General features: G+C 39.5%; 1 protein-coding gene across 4 annotated transcripts in view; it reads right to left on the minus strand.

The window, feature by feature from the left end:
* Positions 1-22,759, minus strand: part of HEG1 (heart development protein with EGF like domains 1) — a 77,726-nt gene that overhangs the window by 12,405 nt on the left and 42,562 nt on the right. For 3 of the 4 annotated variants that reach the window (XM_079156337.1, XM_079156338.1, XM_079156339.1), the window contains 6 exons: positions 20,748-20,851; positions 18,119-18,177; positions 17,690-17,850; positions 11,584-11,718; positions 6,558-6,600; positions 6,018-6,055 (listed from right to left, as the gene is read on the minus strand). In XM_079156337.1, coding sequence (XP_079012463.1) covers positions 6,018-6,055; positions 6,558-6,600; positions 11,584-11,718; positions 17,690-17,850; positions 18,119-18,177; positions 20,748-20,851 — 540 coding nt within the window. Of the gene's footprint in view, positions 1-6,017; positions 6,056-6,557; positions 6,601-11,583; positions 11,719-17,689; positions 17,851-18,118; positions 18,178-20,747; positions 20,852-22,759 lie in introns of those variants that run through there. The other variant, XR_013766586.1, reaches the window with a different exon arrangement.

Raw genomic sequence — 22,759 nt, forward strand, 5'->3', positions numbered from 1 at the left:
ACTGTGCTGAAAGCCAGCAGATCTCTTTGCACAAGAGCATAAAGAAAGAGCCTGGGAGATAATGCATCAAAATGTTCAGGGAAGTCATTGCTGTTAATACCTATGTCTCACTTTTACTCTCTTATTTGTGCTTTTCTGTATTTCCCAAATTTCATTTAGATTTTAGACACAGAAACACACACACAGAAGCATGCCCTTCTCCAAATCTAGAAATTGTGTTAAATATACATATACATATTTTAAAAAGGGTATATATTTCATGTTTTTAAAAAGGATATATTTCATGTTTTGGGGCAACTATGTAGCTGCAAACTTACAATATGTGTGTGGACAATATCACCCACATCATTTTTTTTTAATCCTTCCTAACCTGATCTTTTGAGTTTATGCACTGACTTTATTATTATATAGAACTACACAGGGTTTGAATCAAGGCCAAGTGTAATATTTACCAGCTTTGCAGGTGCTCTGAATGTTTATTAAGGTGGGACAGAAGTAGTGAATGTCATCTTGGTTTGTCTGGTCTATTCTTTCTTATCTGAAATGATTCTCCAGAATGAAGAGCTTGGAATTCTCAGTCCTACTTCCTCATAGCCATTTACTGACATTTTAGGGTTTCACCAGCAGTGGCTCTATCTTTCCCTTCACCGTCACAGCTTCATGTTGTTGTAGTGATTGTTAGCCCTTTTCATCAAACCAACATACTCTGGGCCTCCACCTTTCCTGTAAGTTACATTTGTTTGCATATGTGCTTATTTGGAAGGAACCTGCTGGACTGTGTACTTAGTCAAACTCCTGGGAACGGCTTGCCCTCATTCACCTGCAGTGGTGGGAAACATGCTTGTACATGTATCAACATCCCCTGGCCAAGCCATTAGGAATAAGCACATGATTCAAACTGGATCAATTAGTTCTTTCCCAGGTACTCATACTGGGAAAAAGAGTCTTCTTTTTCAAAATGAATGAATAGTGACACACACTCAGGAACCATTTGACAATTTTACTTCCCTTCACATTGACTGGGAAGGGGAGAAAGTAAGACACATACAGAGCAACATCAGAGAAGAGATATGGAATCACATTAGCTGTGCTCTGAAAAGAAGGCCCTGACTTCCAGCTGCTGGAGCCTCCACAATTCCCTGATTCCTGTCACTCCTGATGCTGGAATCCAGAATCCTTCCAATAAACTCTCTGCTTAAACTAAAAGTAGCTAGGCTTATTTATTCCAGAATAATCTTACCCAACCAATACACCATCCTTTTAAACTATCTTTTTTAAGTAGCCATATTAGTTTTACTTTAAAATTAATTTGGTTCTTTACACTTTTCCCTCACCAAATTCATTAGTGATTCATTAGATTTTTGCCTTTTAAAATTTTCCTTCCCTCTTCCATCTCTATTTGCTTACTTTTTTTTTTTTTTTTTTTTTTGGTTCCACCTTTTGAAATTTGCCTTTTTCAAGTCTACAAGATGGATGTGAACATACCCAGTGCCCTCTGCTCTTCATTATGACAATTTCCCATGTGATTCTGTCACTTTGTTCCAAAGTTTCTCTCCCTTCCCTCTCACCAAACAGTGCCTACTAGCAGGAAGATCAGACACAGAGCAGCAATTCCCTTCCCCCAATCCCTGCTTCCCTTCTCTTCTGAAATGAAAGGAAGCCAGTCCAAACTGAGTAAAATGACTACTTTCAGTTGAATAAGACTTTCAGCTGACTTCTGGATAATTAATGATCTCTCCTTCCTCCTAAGTAGTTCAGTACCATCTTCCTGGACATTTCTTTGGAGTAATTCCTGCCAACACACAGCATTTCCACTGTCTAAGTCTTTTTACGGTCCCATGCAACCACAGGGTAAACACAATTAAAAGGTACTTTATATACCTGCCCTCAACTGTGGGTTGGGGTGGGAAGACAGTGTGGAATATCTTTAAGCAGAATGTTCTGGTTTTACTGAAGAAGACTATAAATAGGGAAGACAGGCTCTAAATCCTCTCTGGCCATGCTTGGGGGCTGAGGGGAGAAGAGAGTCACTTCTGAAAAGATCCAGAAGCTTTGAAAGGAAAGGATGACCTCCAAAAGGACATGGGGTGAATATGAAAGGACAGACAAAAATATCTTTGGCCTGAAAAAAGTAATCTGGGAACATTATGTGGGGTTTATAATCACAAAACAATAACCACAAAACAAATGGTTTAGAGGATGGGAATATAAAAGAGATTCTTAAAAGGTAATTAGAAGAGAATGGTTAGATATATTATACTATAGAATACTATAGAATTTCAAAAGTGACATTATAAAGTTATAGAAATGAAACATTCCACAGTTTACTAGGTTTAAAAACAGGTTACTAACAGTATATTCAGTGAGATCTAATTCCTTTAAAAAGATACATACATACATACATATCTCTGGAAAGACGGATAATACCAGTGTTTCTCAAACTTCATATGTATATGAGTCTACATATTAACAAAATATCTGGGTCTGGTAAAATTCTGGTAAGATTCTGATTCAGTAGGTCTAGAGTGACAAGGCCTGAAATTCTATTTTTCCAGTAAGCTCCTGGGTAATACTGATGTTGCCGGTCCCACAGACCACAATGAGGAGCAAGGACACATACTGTGTAATGTGTGATGAGACTGTTTAGTTTTCTTCTTCCATTACCTTAAACCTATTTTTCTAATTCATCTGGGTTAAACAAAAAGGGAAATTAATGGCATGTATTGTTTTATGCTGTGAAAAATTAATTTATTTTAAAAATAAAAAAGGTGAAGCAAACAAAAGTGTCAGGGGAGATATTAAAAGTGTAAGGAGGAACCAACATAAAATTCAAGCAACAGAGAAAATGGGCACTCCAAGAAAAGAGTGAAGGGCAGGGGACATATCTATTAACAAATCCATGACAAAATTTCTGGTCAAAAGGACAAAAAGTATAAGAAGAGAGAATTGTTGGAATCTGACCTATAAACAGATAAATCTCTCATGACCAGAAAATATAAAGGGGAGCAGTGATAAAACAGGTGTAGATCTGAGCTGCCCTGGTGTGGGTGGCCCTGTCCTGACTGGCCAGTTTAGGCCTGCATGTCCTCTGGAACTAAAGACTTGAGAGAAGGGTTTGTTTTTTTTCCTTTTAAAGAACACTCTCTTCAAAAAGGAGGAGCAAGGAGTGAAAAGTGGGTACAACTAGAAAGCTATTAGAAATTCAGGACTATGCCTAAACCCAGAAAATGCTGCAGTTGAACAACTGCCAAGAATGCAGAAGTGAGGGAATCTCAAGATCATGTGCATGGCTGGGAAAACTGGCCTCCCTATCTCAATGGATCTGAGAGGAGCACATGCTCCAAGACGTTTGCACAGAGCAAAAGCATTTCTATGTCTATGAAAAATCTAGCCTGAGTCACAGCTCCAGAGAGGTACCTGTTGTCTCTGGTGGCACATAGTGGAAGTCACAGAAATACATGGTAAGAGTTCTGCTATCTGACACAAAACAATGATGAGTCACAGACTCCCAAGGTGCCATCATCATAGATGGGGATAAAAACCAGGTGTTCTCAATTCCTTAACCAACATCCAGGGTTGGGTCCAGACCTCAGATAAGAAGGCAGGTGGCATATGTCTCTGTAGTATATGTGTGGTTGAAGGAAGTGCAGCAAGTGCCTCTTTATATGTTATTATAACTAATAATAGTTATCAGCCAATTGTTTTGCAACACTAATAGTAATACATCGAAATCATAAAATGTTATTCATACACCACATTTTAATGATAAATTGTTAGTGCCAGTTACTGAAGGTGGCTGGGAGCCAACAATCCAGATGGGTGTCTGCCCTCTGCTGGGCATAATGACGGAGACTTGGATAAATAGAAAGGAAAAAGAAGTCTCAGGGATTGGAGAGAAATTCTGGTTATTTCCAGGACCCTATAAACATAACAGGGATGACCTTTTTCCTGACAGAATAGTTAGTGGATGCAGGGGCATCTCCATACATAAAGTAGTTAATCTCTAGAGGGGCAAAAGCACAAACACCACTTACTACACTAGAAAATGAACACAGGCAATACTGCGTCCCAGGAACACCTTTTAAAGCACAGATATTCTCCTGAACACGAAAATAGAAAGACTTGGACCCCAGTTGAGACACTAGCTTGTTGGGAAGGTAATTTTCATTTATTTTATTTTTTTGGTCCTGGGAATCAAAACCAGGGCCTTAGCAGATTCTCTACCATTGAGCCATACATACCCTCAGCCCAAAAGTGATTTTTAGAAAGAACTCCTATTACTACCGGACTGTTTGCATAAGTAGACTATCCCCCTTATAAGTCTTATGTTTAAGCACTGACACAAGAATCCTGACTACTAATTTTTAAAGATCTAAAGAATGATAACATTTTTTGCCTTACTAAACTGAGTATTCTGAACACCATTTGCTGTAGGGATGACTCAGGTCTGTCATAATGAATGTCTGTGCTTATATGGTATTATGCATCTCAGCATCCTTAGTGACCACTAAAGATGGACCCACCTAGCAGCCTCAAGTTGCTACTTTTGTTGAACTGAACACTAATTCTGCGAGTTCCTCTGTCTATTCATATGACTCTAAATATATTTGTTTCTAGATGTGGTCTCTCAGTCCTTCTCTTAGGCTTTCTACTGTAAATTCTTGCTAGCTGCAGTCAGGATAAATCAAATGACCAAAGTCATCAGAAATCCTAAATGCAATTCCAAGTCACTAGGCTGCCCTGACAGTGACTGCATGCTGGAGTCAAAGAGAGTTTCTGTCAGTTTTGTACCCAGTATTGAATCTATTTTATTTCTATTCTTTACTTATATTCAAATTTCAACAATAATATTTGCTAATACAAAATCTTTATGAGTAAAGAAAATACCATTGAGGACATAAAAGGTAAGGTATGCCATTAGGAAATGGAAATTGAGTCTTTATACACAATAAACAAAATTATGTCTACTACTAATCTAGCAAACTTAGAATATATGCCATTTTCACATTTATCTATAGAATGAAGGCTAAAGCTACATAAAAGGGAACCTTGATTGTCAATATTCTTAGTAAACCTATATCTCAAAATTTCTTTAATAATTCTGAAGATAATTTCAATTTCTAATGTCTTGATACATATAAGAAAATGTCAGTGCAAGTGATTTTAAATGAATCATTAAAGAACTGAATTAGGTGCAAAATGTGCCATGTTCCCAGTCCCCACCAGCACTCTCACTGCTTTGTGTCCCATTTTCTACTTCAGAGATGCAGACTTCAGTTTAAAGCAGATGACTCTCAAGTTGGTCTCTAGCCCTGACCCCCAGGATGGCACTATACTGAGAAGTCTCTAAACTACCCCCATGTTCTCCTCTGTCTGTTCTCTCTCCTCACTGCAGTCCAAGTTGCTCTCCTCAATCATGCTGCTATCCTGTCCTAAGACTCTTGCCAGCTTGCCAACAGTTCCTGATTAGAGTCTAACTCCTCAGTGTGGTGATCAAATCCCAACAATTCAGTCCCCATATACTCTGCCAACCTAATTCTTCACTTTCTGCATTTCTCTACACATACCATAGCAATATCCACTTAAAAACTGTCCCCATAATACCTCAGGCCATGGCTGCCCCTAAGACCTTTAAGTGGTTTCCTGTCTGGAATGTCCTTCTCCCCTCATACCTGCCATTCTTTCCAATTCTTCCTCCAATTCCTTCCACTCTAAGAAACATTCCTGGGGTCCTTGCATTCTCCTCTGAGCATGATCTCCACCTCCCCACCTCCCACCTCACGCCTGATTTATCACACTCACACACCCACAGTCAGGACTATTTAAGAATATTTATCTCCACTCCCAGCCTTGAGCCCCTGGAAAGCACCAGGCAAGTCTCTTTGTTCTCCCCATGCCACCCAGCCCTAAAAATATAGTGGATTGAAACTGAGGAAAATGGGACAAGACTGATAACCTGTGCACTGACACCAGTACAGGACTCTGCTAAATGCAATTCTCCACTTCTATATACTTACGGTTTCCACAGTTGAGACCACCAAGGCCAAATGGGCAACTGGAAGTCAAGAGAGAAAAAAAGAACAAGAATCAGTTTCAAATCTAAAAAAGAAATAATGGAGGTAATCTACTTAAGTAATTTTTTAGGATTTTTGTTTTGTTTTGTTTTTTGTTTTTACAATACAGTAACCTGAACCTAGGGCTTCCCAAAGCACTCTATCACCTTTTTAATATTTTAAATTTCAAGGGCTGGGGATATAGCTCAGTTGGTAGAGTGTTTGCCTCGCAAGCACAAGGCCCTAGGTTCAAATCCCCAGCACTGCAAAAAAAAAAAAAAAAAAAAAAAAAAAAAAAAAAAGAAATTTAAATTTTGAGACAAGAGTCTTTTAAGTAGCCCTTGAACTTACAATACTTCTGCCTCAGCTTCCCCAGTAGCTGGAATTACAAGTGTGTGCTACCACTATTAGGGTAGTTCTTTATTAGGATAGATTTTATTTTAGAATAGCTTTTATAATAAGATTTGTAACAACTTCATCAGAAAAAAAGAACATGGAGCCTACCTCATACAGGTTTCATTTTCAAGCCTATATCCATCTTCACATGCTGAAAGAGAAAAGGAAAACCATGAAAGTATCTATTTATCCCCTGTCTCCATGTCCTAAATTCAGTTACTCAAACACCAGCTACCCTGAAGTCCACAAGAATATTCCAGAACCAGAAGGCTGAAAATAGCTTTAAATTTTTCTATGACCTAACCTAAACACTTGCCAGTTCAACTCTTGACATAATCAGGAAACTTTTGCTAACCTCTTTGTGGCTCTTTTTCCCATTTATAGAAAGAAAATTATAAATAGCTACCTTATAGTTTCTTGGAGGAGCTTAAGTAAAATAAGGCACCAAGTGTCACAGCACAGGCATGGAACACAGTAACCACTACATAAATGTAGTAAATAGTTGTAATTATTATCCAAAAAATGCAATTTTTAAATAAGTTCTGTATTCATACAGATAAAGAATATCATAGAACTATCTTTGCACATGCTCAAGGACAAATATTTCACCCTTTTTGATGTAAATCAAATCTACAACCAAATATTGCCTCGTGAGTCCTCTTCCATAAGGAGACAGGAGCTGTGGATGACACTTCTTGGGGCACAGTTGTAGTGAACATCCAGGTTTTCATAAAAATCTGAGAAGGGAACTCTGGACATATCTAGATGTGTCCTAACTGGCACCCAAGAACATAACTTTGAACCATCTGGCAGTGCTGTTTCTGGAACATGCTTCACTAAATGAACTGAAGCCCAGTTATTCCCTTGGATCAGTGGTTCCCAAATTTATATGATCACAGAATACTTTCACCATTACAGTAACTCAGTAGAACACCATGAGCTACAATGCATGCCTGAATGAAAGCAGACAATGAAAAATGGCCTCAGAGCCAAATTCCTTGATGCAAGGAATGATAAAAATTTGATTCATGATTAATGTACAAGACACTGCATAAAAATTCACAGGTAAGAAGGTACAGAGCTTCCAGTTGTCATTCCTGAACAGACAGAAAATAGGCACTAATGGTGAGTTGTGGATGCAGCAGAATGTGTGGCTGGAGGTGAGATGAAGGAGGGAGATATATGCCCCGTAGGCTAGGTCTAAAGGTCTCTCACAGACTTCCTAGCATCCTCTATTCCAGATTTGTGTCTGATAGTGTTAAGTGTGTAGATGTGTTTAATATTCTTTCTCCTTCTACATTTTTAATGTTAGAAGCTGAATCTATTTTACTGTTACAAACTGTCTATGAACATATTATTGGAGTTTCATGAAACAGTTTGGAAAACACTGTTCTAAATAATCTGTAACATAAGATTGCAGATCACTAAAGAGCTGTGAACCTGGATTGCACTGTTTGGGCCCCACAGAATCACTTTTCCTGAGATGCTTTCTCTTATATTGTGTATATGTGTATGTGTACATATATATATATATATATATATACGCACACACACACACACACCTAAATAAGAAACTGCCATAGGAAAAAACCTATAGCATTTATTGCAGGATGTCACAGACCATGTTGCCATAATACCACCCAGTAATCTCTTGCTGTAGATGCAGGGAAATTTCTCTCAGGTCCTAGTACCTAGAAAGATAGGTATTTTCCCAGTTGCTCTGTGAAAGACCGAGCTTTATTTTATGAATCCTGATTTTTTTCTAAGTTATGTTCCTATATTTACTTTAGTGTCCAGGAAGTTCAGCACTTAAATGAGAGACCTATTTTAGCAAACTTATAGGGCCTTATGGTTTATCTTTCTGCATATTCACTTTCTTTACAGCCTCATCAAAGTATTTAATTTTCCCTTCAACCTAATTTATCTTTTAAGTATTTTAAAATTTTGTTTCATTACATGATTTTCCATTAGGTGCTTCAAATCCTTTATGCAACAAGACAGAATATAATCATATCACATTTTTAAAAAGGGGTAGCAAAGCCCCATCTCCCTATCCTTTATACCTTTGAGTTTTCTGCTGCCTTTACTAAAAAGGGGCTTTCTCTCAAGAACAAGCAAGCACTCTTGCCTTTCCCAGGCTGACATGGAAAGCATTGTGCCCTGGTGGTCCTCTTCTCAATGCACCACACTGCATCATGCTACATCAGGGATGTGAAAGTGAGGGAACCACCACAGAATAGCTACACAGGGACTACTTAACTTCTCCTTCTATTTCAGCACTGAGGCAGGCTAATGTCACAACATTCTGTTGTATTCTGTATACTGCTTCTTAGAAATGTTTTTACATCAATCAAATCTACCTACCCAATCATCACCTGCTGGGTGGAAGCTTTCTACTCTTTGGCTGTCATCCAGTCATGTGTAAGATCCATTGGTCGTCCTGCCTGAGAGTTAATGGGTTGGGCTATCTTCATTTAGGTTCAAAAGTGGACTAACTCCCTGATGGAATAAAATTTCTCTAGTTCAAAAGGAGTCATTCATCAAAGACTGAGCTACTGTGTGCCTGATTCTGTTCTGAGGTTCTTAGGGGAAACTGTCAGTAAGGTACTCCCAGGTTCCCTAGGACCCAGCTTCTCATTGCATACACCCCAGAGGAACTCACCATAGAGCACTAAGATGAAAAGAATGTGGCTAGAGCTTGCATATGCCCCGCTGGGCTTTTCCTATTGCTGTGGCAAACAAGCAAATTCAAGTTTTATGGACTAAAATAAATTGATGAGCCTTAATAACTCTTTTGTTCCCTTGCTAGAAACTAAGTCAAGATGCGCCTCTCTTTTCCTACTATTTTTGCTACCCTATTGTCCATGTGCTTATTCAACAGACGTTTGTTGAACCCTACAACATACTAAGGCCTATTCTAGACATGGTTCTGGTTCTCAAGGAATTTGCAATCTGGTCATATATAAATGGATTATTAGAATTCACCATGCATGCATGATGAAAAGAAGCTAAGAAACCTATAAGAGGGACATCTATTTTTAATTTTCTATTTATTTTTAATTTTATATGTAGCTGGTAAAGACATCGTAAAGATGTTTTATTTAAGACACTAAGAAGTGTGCATGTGCGTGTGTTTACAACAGAGAAAAATATAGAAACTTGCTAATATGCAGCCTGAATTGCAGTGATTTAGAAAAAAACATACACATACCCCCACCCTCCACTTGCACAGAGGACTGACTAGATCTGAGGCATCCAAAAAGGTTACCATTTAAAATATGCCTGTGCTCTAGTACTGATGGCCACAAGATGTCACTGTTAATTCATCAGAACCCAGCTGACAGGGATGTGGCCCAAGAAGTTTCAGAATCCATTCAGCAGAGGCCTGATGCCCACAGGTATTGCTGAGAAGAGGCTTCAAAGGGCCTCTGCAAGAAGATCAAAAGTTACTCAAAATTTCCTTATGCTGATTCTTGGGTCACTGCTTGGTAAACATAAGGTGGCTGTGCCATTGCATTTGGTAAATCTCTAACAGTTCTGCTATTGCTAATGCTAGGCTGTGACACAAATATAAAATTGCTGACTTGGCAGCATAGGGAAATGGCTTAGGACAGCCAGAAGCAAGGGTGGCAGGCAAGGTTGTTCTTAAAGTCACTCCAGGGACTATCTCCTCTGCGTGGCCATGCTTCTGTCAACCTTGTATCCCCTCCTGCCCTTTGCATATCCCACCACACATGGATTTTGAGCTGGGCTTAACTCCCCATTTTTAAAAAGGGAAAGGCACATTTGCATTAAGACAGATAAGAGGGAATTAGAAAGCATTATCTCTTTGTACCAAAGCAGCAGTCTGGCACAGCACTGAGAAATGCTGTGTCCGGGTCATGCATCAAGTCTTATGTATGACTCTGCGATGTGGCCTTCCTCTTCAAAACCTATCACAGTTCCTACCTGGAGAACTGACTGTGTATACATCAGAACTCTCTATCTAAACACAACAAGGGCAGAGGGTCTAGAGCTCAGGAGGAAAGTACAGCTCTGGAATATATTTTTATATTCTTTTGATGGAATAAGTCCTCGAACAGAAAGTTCTGACAGAAATAAGTGGCATGTTACCTTGCCCCAGTACGTGATTTTTACTCAGATCCCAATACATCAGTTACCATCAAGGTGCTGACTGAACAGGAAATCTGTGCCATCCACATTCTAATGGGAGGCAATGCTTAGAACTACATGAAAAACTAGCCTTTTTCTGATGATCACAAATTAACAGCAATCTTTTATGTCAGGGTACATAGTGCTCTGAACATGAATTTATTTTATTTTAAGGCAATATTCTTGGATTACACTCATTGAGCAGTTTTTATCTTAAACTGAATAAATGAAAGCTTCACCTAAAAGGTTAGTAGAATTAGACTTTTGCTCTCAAACACTTCATGAAACCTTTAAAACTTTAACTCACTAATTAAACAACAACTGGGTAAAATATAAAAGACAATGTTGATAGCTTACAAAGTACCTCTATATACACTGCCTTCTTTAATTCCTAGAATATCTAAAGAAGCTTCATTACACACATTGCATAGGAGAGGAAACTGAAGCTCAGAGAAATGAAGTGACTTGTCCAAGTTGAAACTCGACCAGTGAGGCCAAGTGGGATGCTGACTCAGGTCTTTTAGGCTTTAGTTGAGTACACTGTCCACTGAGCCACAAATGCCACTAAAAGGCACAGAACTGACTCCATGCTTGAATTTCCACTTTAACAGATAAAGATTTGGGAATCAGAACAATAATTTTTCTAGCTACCTCTAAGTGGAAAAAAAAAAAAAATAGTAAAGGCATTGCTATCACAGGCATTCCATTTTCTTTTCTATTTAGTCAATTGACCAGACCAACATGCACCAGTGGGAAATAAAGCTATTATTCCAAGGAGATGAAGTATTCAATCCTGCTGTGAGCAAAATAACAAAAACCAGTCACCCTCCCACCCCCACCCCCATTTAGAGGAGTCACATCCAGAGCAAAGGGAGAGGGAGGGAGGGAATGAGTTTGAGGGGTAGGAGAGAGAGACAGAGTGGGTGCTGGGCAGAGAAAAGCCTCTTCTTGTCCCCAGAAACACCAGCAAACCTGTTGCTACCTCGGCAGGAGTGATCCATCTTGTTGAACTGGAAATAGCCCGACTTGCACTGGCATAGTGCAATACCATCCAGGTCAGTGCAGATGGAGGTCTCTTTGTCACATTCTGGACTCTTTCGCTTGCACAAGCTGCCCGCTAGAATGGGAAAAACAAGACAGTAAAACAAAATAAAACCTCTTCCACTTCAAACTTTAAGATGCATGAACTTGCTATTCAAAGACCCCTAGAATTTCCCAAAGAGTCTCCAGAGAGTAACATTCCTCTAGACGTTCACTCTGCAATGCCTTCTGCAGTTCCTTCCCTGTATCAGTCCGAGACCTATTTACTAAATGATCACAAGTGTTCTCCACTGAAAACATCCACACAGAGAAACCAAACTGGCAAGAAACAGGGTGCTGACCCTCTTCTGGCACCTACTGCAAATGTGGTTCCAGTGTGGTGTATTCTGTACCTTCTCACTAAAGGACAGTGAGGGGCAGGTGGGAGGATCAGAATAAACCCAGAAATGTGACCACACTCTTAGGTAGCTTAGAGACTTGGACCAAAAACAACTAGTGCTGGTCAGACCTGCCTCAGTGTGTCTCAGTTCTGTTTATCTGTATAACCTAGAGGGACCCAGCATACTCCTTGTGACAGAGTAGCTTGCTACCCTGACAGTGTATTGACCAACAGAGACTTATGAGGAGAGGCACAAATGAAAGTCAGCTTGCCCAGAGCTGGAGTAGTTATGTTTATCTGGCTGTCCCCTTCACTACAGCAATAGTTTCTTGGGGTTTATTCACATCTGGGATCTTTGGATCCTTGTACAGAGACTGTTAGGTACGTATATGCTGTCATTCCATTAGTCTCTTCACCAAAAGAAGCAGGGACAGGCAGGGAAGGAGCCCACCTTTTAGGTTGCTTCCACATTTATTCCAGGGTCTTATACATTTAATGGATGACAAAGAATCATTTCATTATTATCAAAAGGCATTCACTATTGGTCCATGGTCCTCTATGAGGCTATATATAGCAGACAAAATAAGGGTGCATTTTACCATCCAAGATAAGGCATGTGTAAATGCGGTACAGAAGTAGTAGGACAAAAATATGAAACCAACTAGATAGTGAATAGTAACTTATCTATACCCATGTACAGAGTCATGTAAGACAGATATGTGCTATTGCTATTGTTGGGAGGCAAGAGCAAGGCCAACATGTGAAGGACAACATGTATATTATGTCATGAGAAGCGGTTGCCAATTTTCCAGGTGTGGTCTCCCCTCCTCTACCTTAAAGAAGATCCCAACTTATACAGAAATCAGGTGCCAGTTGTTAACACAGCAAAACTGCTTCTTGGCCAGGCAGGTTCTAGAGATGGGAGTTGACACTAGGGCTCAACAACCTACACAGGATACCCAGCATCTACCTGTTTTGTGAGTCCTAAGAGCTAGGGCACAGCCCAGATTCAGAGAGGTAAGTTTTGGACCCAAATTTAGTTCTCCTTGCTGAATTTTCTGCCTTTATCAGTGGAAGTGGGTATGTTAAATCAGAACTCCATTTGTGAGTGTGATGAAATTTCTTTTGTTTATTATAAAATGTCTGCATTTAATAGAGAAAATTTTCATGGAAAATCTCATCAGGCAAAGACTGCAAAGTTGGTATCAAGGAGGTACTGAATCTCTGCAATCCATCATCTGAATTCTTTGAAGACTTTCCAATCCAATAGCCTTAATAAAAAGAAATATCTTGGGGCTGTAGCTGTAGCTCAGTGGTAGAGCACTTGCCTCAAATGTGCAAGACAGTGGGTTCAATCCTCAGCACCACATAAAAATAAATAAATAATTTTTTTTTAAAGTTTTTTTTTTTTATTGTAAACAAATGGGATACATGTTGCCTCTCTGTACATGGCGCAAAGGCATACCATTTGTGTAATCATAAATCCACATACAGTAATGTTGTTTGATTCATTCTGTTATTTTTTCCCCTTCCCCCCCACCCCTCCAACCCCTCTTTACCCTCTATACAGTACTTTCTTCCTCCATACTTGCCCCCCTCCCTAACCCTAACTCTAACCCTAACACTAACCCTTCCCTCCCCCCCATTATGTGTCATCCTCCACTTATTAGCGATATCATTCGTCCCTTGTCTTTTTGAGATTGGCTTATCTCACTTAGCATGATATTCTCCAATTTCATCCATTTGCCTGCAAATGCCATAATTTTGTCATTCTTTATGGCTGAGTAATATTCCATTGTGTATATATACCACAGTTTCTTTATCCACTCGTCAATTGAAGGGCATCTAGGTTGGTTCCATAGTCTGGCTATTGTGAATTGAGCAGCTATGAACATTGATGTGGCTGTATCTCTGTAGTATGCTGATTTTAGATCCTTTGGGTATAGGCCAAGGAGTGGGATAGCTGGGTCAAATGGAGGGTCCATTCCAAGTTTTCTAAGGAATCTCCACACTGCTTTCCAGAGTGGCTGCACTAATTTGCAGCCCCACCAGCAATGTATGAGTGTACCTTTCTCCCCACATCCTCGCCAACACCTGTTGCTTGTATTTTTGATAATCGCCATTCTAATTGGGGTGAGATGGAATCTTAGGGTGGTTTTGATTTGCATTTCTCTTATTACTAGAGATGTTGAACATTTTTTCATATGTTTATTGATTGCTTGTACATCTTCTTCTGTGAAGTGTCTGTTCATTTCCTTAGCCCATTTGTCGATTGGATTATTTGTATTCTTGGTGTAGAGTTTTTTGAGTTCTTTATAGATTCTGGAGATTAGTGCTCTATCTGAAGTATGATTGGCAAAGATAGTCTCCCACTCTGTAGGCTCTTTCTTCACATTACTGATAGTTTCCTTTGCTGAGAGAAAGCTTTTTAGTTTGAATCTATCCCAGTTATTGATTCTTGCTTTTATTTCTTGTGCTATGGGAGTCCTGTTGAGGAAGTCTGGTCCTAGGCCGACATGTTGAAGATCGGGACCTACTTTTTCTTCTATAATCTGCAGAGTCTCTGGTCTGATTCCAAGGTCCTTAATCCATTTTGAGTTGAGTTTTGTGCAGGGTGAGAGATATGGGTTTAGTTTCATTCTGTTGCATATGGATTTCCAATTCTCCCAGCACCATTTGTTGAAGAGGCTATCTTTTCTCCATTGCATATTTTTGGCGCCTTTGTCTAGTATTAGAAAGTTGTATTTATTTGGGTTTGTGTCCGTGTCCTCTATTCTGTACCATTGATCTACCTGTCTATTTTGGTACCAGTACCATGCCGTCTTTGTTACTATTGCTTTGTAATAAAGTTGAAGTTCGGGTATTGCGATACCCCCTGCTTCATTTTTCCTGCGAAGGATTGCTTTAGCTATTCTGGGTTTCTTATTCTTCCAGATGAATTTCATGATTGCTTGCTCTATTTCTGTAAGGTACGTCATTGGGATTTTAATTGGGATTGCATTGAATCTGTATAGCACTTTTGGTAGTATGGCCATTTTGACAATATTAATTCGGCCTATCCAAGAACATGGGAGATCTTTCCATCTTCTAAGGTTTTCTTCGATTTCTTTCTTTAGTGTTCTGTAGTTCTCATTGTAGAGGTCTTTTACCTCTTTTGTGAGATTGATTCCCAAGTATTTTATTTTTTTCAATGCTATGGTGAATGGGGTAGTTTTCATAATTTCTCTTTCTGAGGATTCCTCACTTATGTATAAAAATGCATTGGATTTATGAGCATTGATCTTGTAACCTGCCACTTTACTGAATTCACTTATGAGTTCTAACAGTTTTCTGGTGGAATTTCCTGGTTCCTCTAAGTATATAATCATATCATCCGCAAATAGGGATAGTTTGAGTTCTTTAAAAAAAAAGTTAAACAGTTACCAATTAATCCAGTAAATTCACTCCTAAGTATCTATCCAAGAAAAAAAAAGTTAAAAATTTAAAAAAGAAAAGAAATATCTCCAGGACAAAAAATTATCCAGGCTATATTAGCCTTGTCCAATAGCCAGACTGAATTGTCTGGCCTGATTAGAAATATCTAACCTGGGAGTCAATCCATCCTGCCCACTGATTCAGTGCTGAAGCCATCACTCCCTGCGCGAAAGCAGATTCATATGAAAGCCGGGAAAGCAGCCTGCCTCTGCCATGGGGAATGACTTTTCTAAAAATTCTCAAAAATTCGATTATAAATTCATCCAATAGAGCTACGTATCTCATTTTCACTGAAAGCCTGGTAATGTGATTTTTTTTACATTCACAATTCCCATGGTCCTTCCTGGATATAACATCCGCTAAAACAGACAATGAACACTTAGGTAAATCTAAGGCTGAGACATTCCATGAGGGACTTCCAAGGTCTCTAAATCTCTGGAGATTGTGAGAATTGCAGATCTTTGAAAGGCAGGGAAGTGGACATTTTGTGAATCAAAGGGTGAAAACTCTTCCAATGGGAATGTTCAGAATACATAGTGCTGTCTACACGTGGAATCATTCAGATGTCAGAATCTGTCAGTTCCTATTGATAGCCAAGTTCAACTCTCCTGCACTCAGGAAAGTTAGCAAGAGATCAAGTTGGGTTGGTTGGCAAAATCTGGAGAAGGCCTGGGAGGAAAAACAGGAAAAAAACAGGGAAATGCCTGCATTTCCAGGCAATATGCACAACTGTCTTTGTTCTCAAGGTGTGGGAAAGGAGAAATACAGAATGAGGGCCTCAGCAAGGAACACAGGAGCCTTCCCATAAGCCATATCCAAGCAGTCTACAGAATGGGAGTCAGAGAGAAGGCAGGGCTGCTATGAACAGGCTCTAACAAATTCAAATATCTGGCCACCTGATTTGCAAGACACAAATACATTTACTGGTGATAAAATAGTAACCTGGTACAATGCTTACCACACGGAAGTTATTCCATAAATATTTAGTGAAATGAAAGGGACCTACCTCATTGGGAAGGAAAAACTGGTACCCTTGAATCCTTGGCAAGAGAAATAAAAGTAAAACCAAAGCCCCATAGTTTCCAGCACTATATAATGGGGCATAAACTTTTTAGCTACCTCTCCAGTTAATAGTCACTTTGACTCCAGAAAGTTTAGTCCTTTTTTTTTCCAAGTTAACAACTAGCCCTTAAATAGGCCAACCTCCACAGCTTATCCCAGAATAAAAGGATAACTATTCAGTTCCCAGGGTCCACAATACACAAGCCTACATGGGAAAGCAGTTACAAAACCCTGACCCATTGGGAGTGTCTCAGATTGACCAGCAGATAAGAGTGCCAAAATTTGATACCTTCAATTTATGTCCAACATCTGGATACCAGATGGCGAGATTTAGACTAGATTCTACATCCTTTGCCAGACTAAGCTGTGTGGTAAAATAAGCTAACCAGAGTCCACTTTGATCACTTATGATGTGCCAAGTGGGACTAGACCCCTTGGCGAAGAAGCACTTTTTATTCCACACAGACTTCCCAACCCAGAGGTAAAAACCCCCACTTCAAGACCCAAATTTGCCTTCTGAACTTGCCTCTAAACTCCTTCTTCATTTGCCTTAACCTGTATGCAATGCAGAAGCTTCTCACAAAATACACAAAGCAAGAACAAGAAAAGGAAAATTCTCATCATTATTGATACCACTGGAAGCATTTGGCCCCCACAAATCCTTCTAGTTTTGTTATGTGTTTAAATTTTGTAAAAAACGAAACACAAAAAACATAGGTAATAATGCACATCCTTTTTTACTTAATAGTTATCATTATGAAGGTTTTTAGGTCATTGACAAGCACATACACTTCATGTGTGAGTTTCTGTCTCCCCAGGGAACAAGAGTAGTTTTTCTCTGTTATATCAATTTCTATGTTCCTCCTCCTTCCACCCAAATATTGTACAGAATAGTAGGGACCACATGCCAAGGACCACGTGCCCTCAAGGCTGTGTGCACACAAGGCTGTGTGTGTGTGTGTGTGTGTGTGTGTGTGTGTGTGTGTCTACATAACATGAAGGACTTTTGCTTCATACCCATTCCAAGGATAGGCTCTGTGATGAGCTTTCCTGGGTCTGAACCCCAAATGCCTTACAGGTCTGTGCCTGACTGTAAGGGAAGGATCTTCCTAGAGACCGCTACCTCTCTTACCTCTAAAGATTCGCCTCTGAGATCCCAAGAGCTGGCAGACCTCAGCGGAGGACCTGCAGGAGTTGACACATTTCTGGATCCCGTCGGCCAAGTCAAACAGTGTCACATTGGAAGTCAAGGAAAAGGTGGTCTGCAGTGAGATCACCACCATACTGGATTCCCTATGGGCACAGTTTTTGAGTCTTTAATTGACCTAAAATGGCCTAAAATTATATGAGGGCCCCAGGGCTTTTGGAAAGTAGGTGTCATAGTCATTTTCCCATGAGGAAACAGGAGAATATAAGGACTCAATGACTTTGGTCTTGGGTCACCCCAATGGCTTTGCCAAAATAGAGTCCAGTTTTTTTTTTTTTTGGGCCATCACCCATGTTATAACAACCTCCCTTTTCCACAGACTGGATCACAAACAAATACAATTCAGTTTCTTACCAAGAAGCATGGACTGTGGATCGAGTATAACCAGGTAACGTTGAAAAACACACATTTAACTGAAAAGAAGAACAGTTTGTCATTAACTGTGATTTAGACAAAAGCTTTGGACCAAGAACAAATTTCCTATTTTCAGGATAAAATAGGCATTTTCCAGCCATCAAGTTATCAGCAGGCAGCTTTACAGAGAAATGGAGTCCTTTTTTTGTTCCTCTCTTAAATGCTTTTCTGTTGTTCCCTGAGTACAAAGAGAGAGAGGCAAATAGTAAATCAGTGGGGAAATCTTGGCAGGAAATGATGTTCAGAACAGCACCCCTGGATGCAAAACATCTTCAAAGGAGCAGATCTCCTCTAAGACCCAGGGTTTCAAAAAACTTAGAGGCAACTGTTTATTTGGACTCTGCATAGTGAACAGGCTCCTTTCAGCTTCCCTAAGTCTAATGAGCCCTATATAGACCCCTCCTAATCTACAATGAGTTGACCTAACTCAAAGATAGGTCTTCTTCAAAAAGGCTCTCCATGGGAAATTACATTATGTGGGTCAAGAGCCCTTTTTGGAGGCAAATCAAAAGCCACTCTCCCCATGTTTGCCTTGTGCCCTCAGAGCACAGAAAATCTCTCTGCAGCATAAAGTATCAGTATCATGCCTGCTTCCTTGCTGGCCTCTATATTAGGGGCTGTAGACTCCTTTTATAGAGCAGAGGGTCTCAGTATCTTGCCCTACACATACCCACCAGTCTTCAAAGCCAGTGTTTCAGAGCCATCTCACTGGTTAGAAGATGGAGTCAAGCTTGAAATATTATCAAATGACTTTTGGCTTTGTTTGACATTTCTTTATATAGTCTTACAGCAATGATTTATTATTATTGTTTTATTATTAATTCTTACCCCAGGTATAAGTCAACAGAATAACATCCTAGCAAAGACCAAACAAGTGGATTCCCCAATTGCTGTTTAATTCTTCAGTGTTTCTTGGGGGCAAGTGTGTCACATCACCAATAAATTATACTACAATGCTGGGCAAAAAAAACAAAGATAAGTCACTGAGTTTTGTGAAGTAAAGAACCATACTCCCACACAGGGTTCTAAACCCCTATACTACCTTAGAAGGAAATATCTACCTATAGAATAACTAGGAGGCAGCAGTGATGGAGTGACAAGACATAGGGTTAGCGGACATAAAGTCCTGCTGTGTAGCAAAGAGGCCATGCCTTTGCAAGGTAATTTCTAAGGCCCTGGAGTGTCCTACCTGCTAAAAATTTCTCTGGGGAGTGATACTGACTAAATAATATTATTATATTGTGTGCAAGTATGAATATGTGACAATTCTCACTACTATGTACAACTATAATGCACCAATTTAAAAATGTGGAAAAAATATAAAAATGCCTTTGTTTACCTAGGGGTCCTAGGCCATCTCAAAGAGTCTAACACTATGATTTATGATGAGGGCTTTAGGTAATATGGTATTAACTAAGCCTCTAGAGGGGTTAGAGACTGAGGTCAGCCCAAATAAAGGCTTCAGATACCTAGGCTCAGGTGAGCTTTCTGGTTGACAATATACTGTCCATGATTCCATAGGGAGAGGACAACTAGAAGTAGCATTGGGAGCCCTTGTGGACTCTGCCCCATGACTATTTTTAACCTGCAACCTTTTATTGCAATCCTCACCAGAACAGTGAGGATAATAGTTTCTAGTAAATTACTGAAACTAAGTGGGCCAGTAGCTCACCCTGTAGAGCGTTTGCCGGGCGTGTGCATGGGCCGGGGTTTGAATCCCCAGGATCTCAGAAGAAAGCAAAAAGTGTATCTGGCATAGTCCCTGTCCATGGAGTAGATGCTTAATAGATAAGATATGGAATTAGAATCTGTATTTTATACAAATAAATCCACAGTCCTATAGAAATACAATTCTGGGCTAATATACTATCTCTCACACATGAAGAACAAGTAAAATTAAAACTAGGTATCAATCAATCTGTAACCTACTTTAATGGCAAATTTCAATTTTTCTGAACATCAGATCTTTGACTTGTGTAGGAGCTGAGAACAAATTATTTGAGTTTCATTTCATCTCTTCTTTTTTTCTCCATTTTTTTCTTATAAAAAGCACAGAGGGAAAGAAGCAGAATCAAAGGCCCCCAGTTAATCTATACAGTGAATCTTCAAGCCTTAGACAATCAGGATTAATGTTAGGCCTTTGGCATTCCCTTGAGGAGAGAAAGTGTCACTGTCCACAAACTCTCAAACATAGGGGGAAAGTCGTACCACATGTAAACAGCAAATGAGACACAAGGATTTTCTGGGTCTTTCCTCTTCGCCAACAGCCCTCACTGGTGCATGTCACTTCTGTCTGTGACTGAGTTTGCACATGGAAAAGAAACACCATGGCAGATAAAGACTGCACATGAAGATGCATTTTAAAAAACACTTCTACTGGGCAACATTAGTTCTCAATACCTCTCTTTTATTTCTAAGAGACTTTCTATTTTATCGTGAAGTTTCCCTTCCAAATATAAAAGAAGAGCCCAGGAGACATACAGGTGACCCCAGGCAGTCCCCAATTCTCAATGAAATCTGTGCAAGAAAACAAAGGACTCAAAGTGAACAGTCCTTTCAAGAAACTTACTGTTTCAGTGATCTCATTTTCAACTTCAAGTAGGTCTGAATGTTTTTCCATTGTAGCATTAAAAAATGTTTTCTTTAATTTAAACTCTGTCACGAAGGTTCTAACTGAAAATGAAAATGTAACCTATTAGACCACATAACAGATCAAACTATGCAAGGCTTTGTATTTGTAAATTTCTAGGGTAGCCAGCTTTACACCGCCCTTTCCCCAGGACAATCTCTGTGCATTTCTTTCTCTGTGAAGATAAAAACTACCCTTGCCTCTCTAGCAGAGTGAACATCAACTGGGCTGAGCTGAAGGCTTAGACCAAGTAAACCTTTAGGTGGGAGACATTAAGGAGTCTTTTGCACATGTACAAATGCTGCTGAGAGAAGGAGCATTCCTGACATCCCTCTGAAGGCCTCCCACATAATAGAAGCTCAATAAAACTATGACCAAGAAAGATAAGCTGGTCTAAACAACATAATCATAGAAGGGAGGAAGGGAGATATGGTACTAGACCCTAAAATTGCTCCTCAAGCCTCATAAGTGTAGCTCAAGGAAAGTTCTTGTTTTCCAAGCTCTTTAACCAATTTAAGCCCTTGACTTCAAGGGGGTGCTTTGGTTTCTCCTCATTAAAGTCACCTTAATCTAACCCCCATTCTTGTTCAGAGGAAATGTCTGTTTTATCATTGATAAAAGAAGCTTCCAGAAGTCAGGTAACTTCCAAAGAAAGATCATCCAGCTCCCAAGCACCAAAATTAGCATCATATTCATGTGGGTCCGTCTTCAAAGTTGTTCTTTCTCCACTATATCCTCTGCCCCCTGAGGCATCTGATATTCTAAGGACAACCAAGGACAACCTTACACAGTAAGGAGCCAAATATCTGTAGTAGGCATGTACTCCAGGAGGCTACCAGACTCCATGATTATAAGCCATATAATAAAAACACCCTATATTCAAGACACTGTTGGGTTCAGAAATGAAAGAAGTAGCCCCATTTTCAAGGCCCATTTCACTCATAACATAAAATTAGTTAACATCAATTTGTGCTGATTGGGCCTGAGGGGAATAGGATTTACAAATAGGCAAACAACCAAAACTTAGGACAGGCTGCTTTATATCTGGTTCTATCTTTCATTACATTAAATTCTTTCTTATCTTTCCCTCTGGAAATGAAAAAATAATAATAATAACCCAAAACAGAGAAGCCCACGAAGCTGCCGTTTCATGGAAAGCTTGCGTGCTGAATTAAGAGAAAGGCCCACAAATGAGCCAGGGAAAACATTTAACATCTTATACTTAACTGTCTAAAGCCCTTAATCCTTATTTAACATCTTTTTGCTTGTTCTACAGTTCAGTGAAGCCAGCTGCTTAGGACTCTTTCTGAGCAGCAGGGAGCTCTTTGAAAACATTCTTGGCCAAATGAAAGCATTTCACCATGCTCTAATTTGCATGTTCTTCTGATGTTTATGAACAATGAAGCTAAATGACTTGAAAAGGGAAAGATGATTGTTAACACAATAGAACTGCTCTCTACCTGATCTGTGCTACCTGTGAGACACTGCACAAAAGGTTTCAGAATAGCCATCCTACTCCTTCATCTTTACCTCTCACCTCTCACCCAGACTCTCCACACAGAAATACACAAAACTAAATGTTAGGTACATGGAAGTTTTCTGAATCATTTGTTTGTTCTTTCCACAAAGAAGAGTGCTGGGGACTTGAACCCGGGCCTCCGGCAAGAGAGACAGGCACTCTTCAAGATGGGCGATATGGCCTGCTCAGTTTTCTGAATCATGACAGTCAATGTGGCCTTGGCTTTCAGTGTGAATAAGAAGATTAATTAGTCTCCTCCCAAACCTTGTTCTCTTTCTGGGCAGGGATTTTTCTAAAGACATTTACACTTCGTACCTATAGGTTTATCATCTAACTTTAAGATAAATTTTCTTCAAATTTAACTGCTGATTTCCCTACTGTATTATCTAAATATTGTTTTGGAAAGATCCATAAGTATTACTTTTTATTCAGA

Source organism: Sciurus vulgaris (genome assembly GCF_902686455.1).
Source record: "Sciurus vulgaris genome assembly, chromosome: 10".
Lineage (NCBI taxonomy): Eukaryota > Metazoa > Chordata > Mammalia > Rodentia > Sciuridae > Sciurus > Sciurus vulgaris.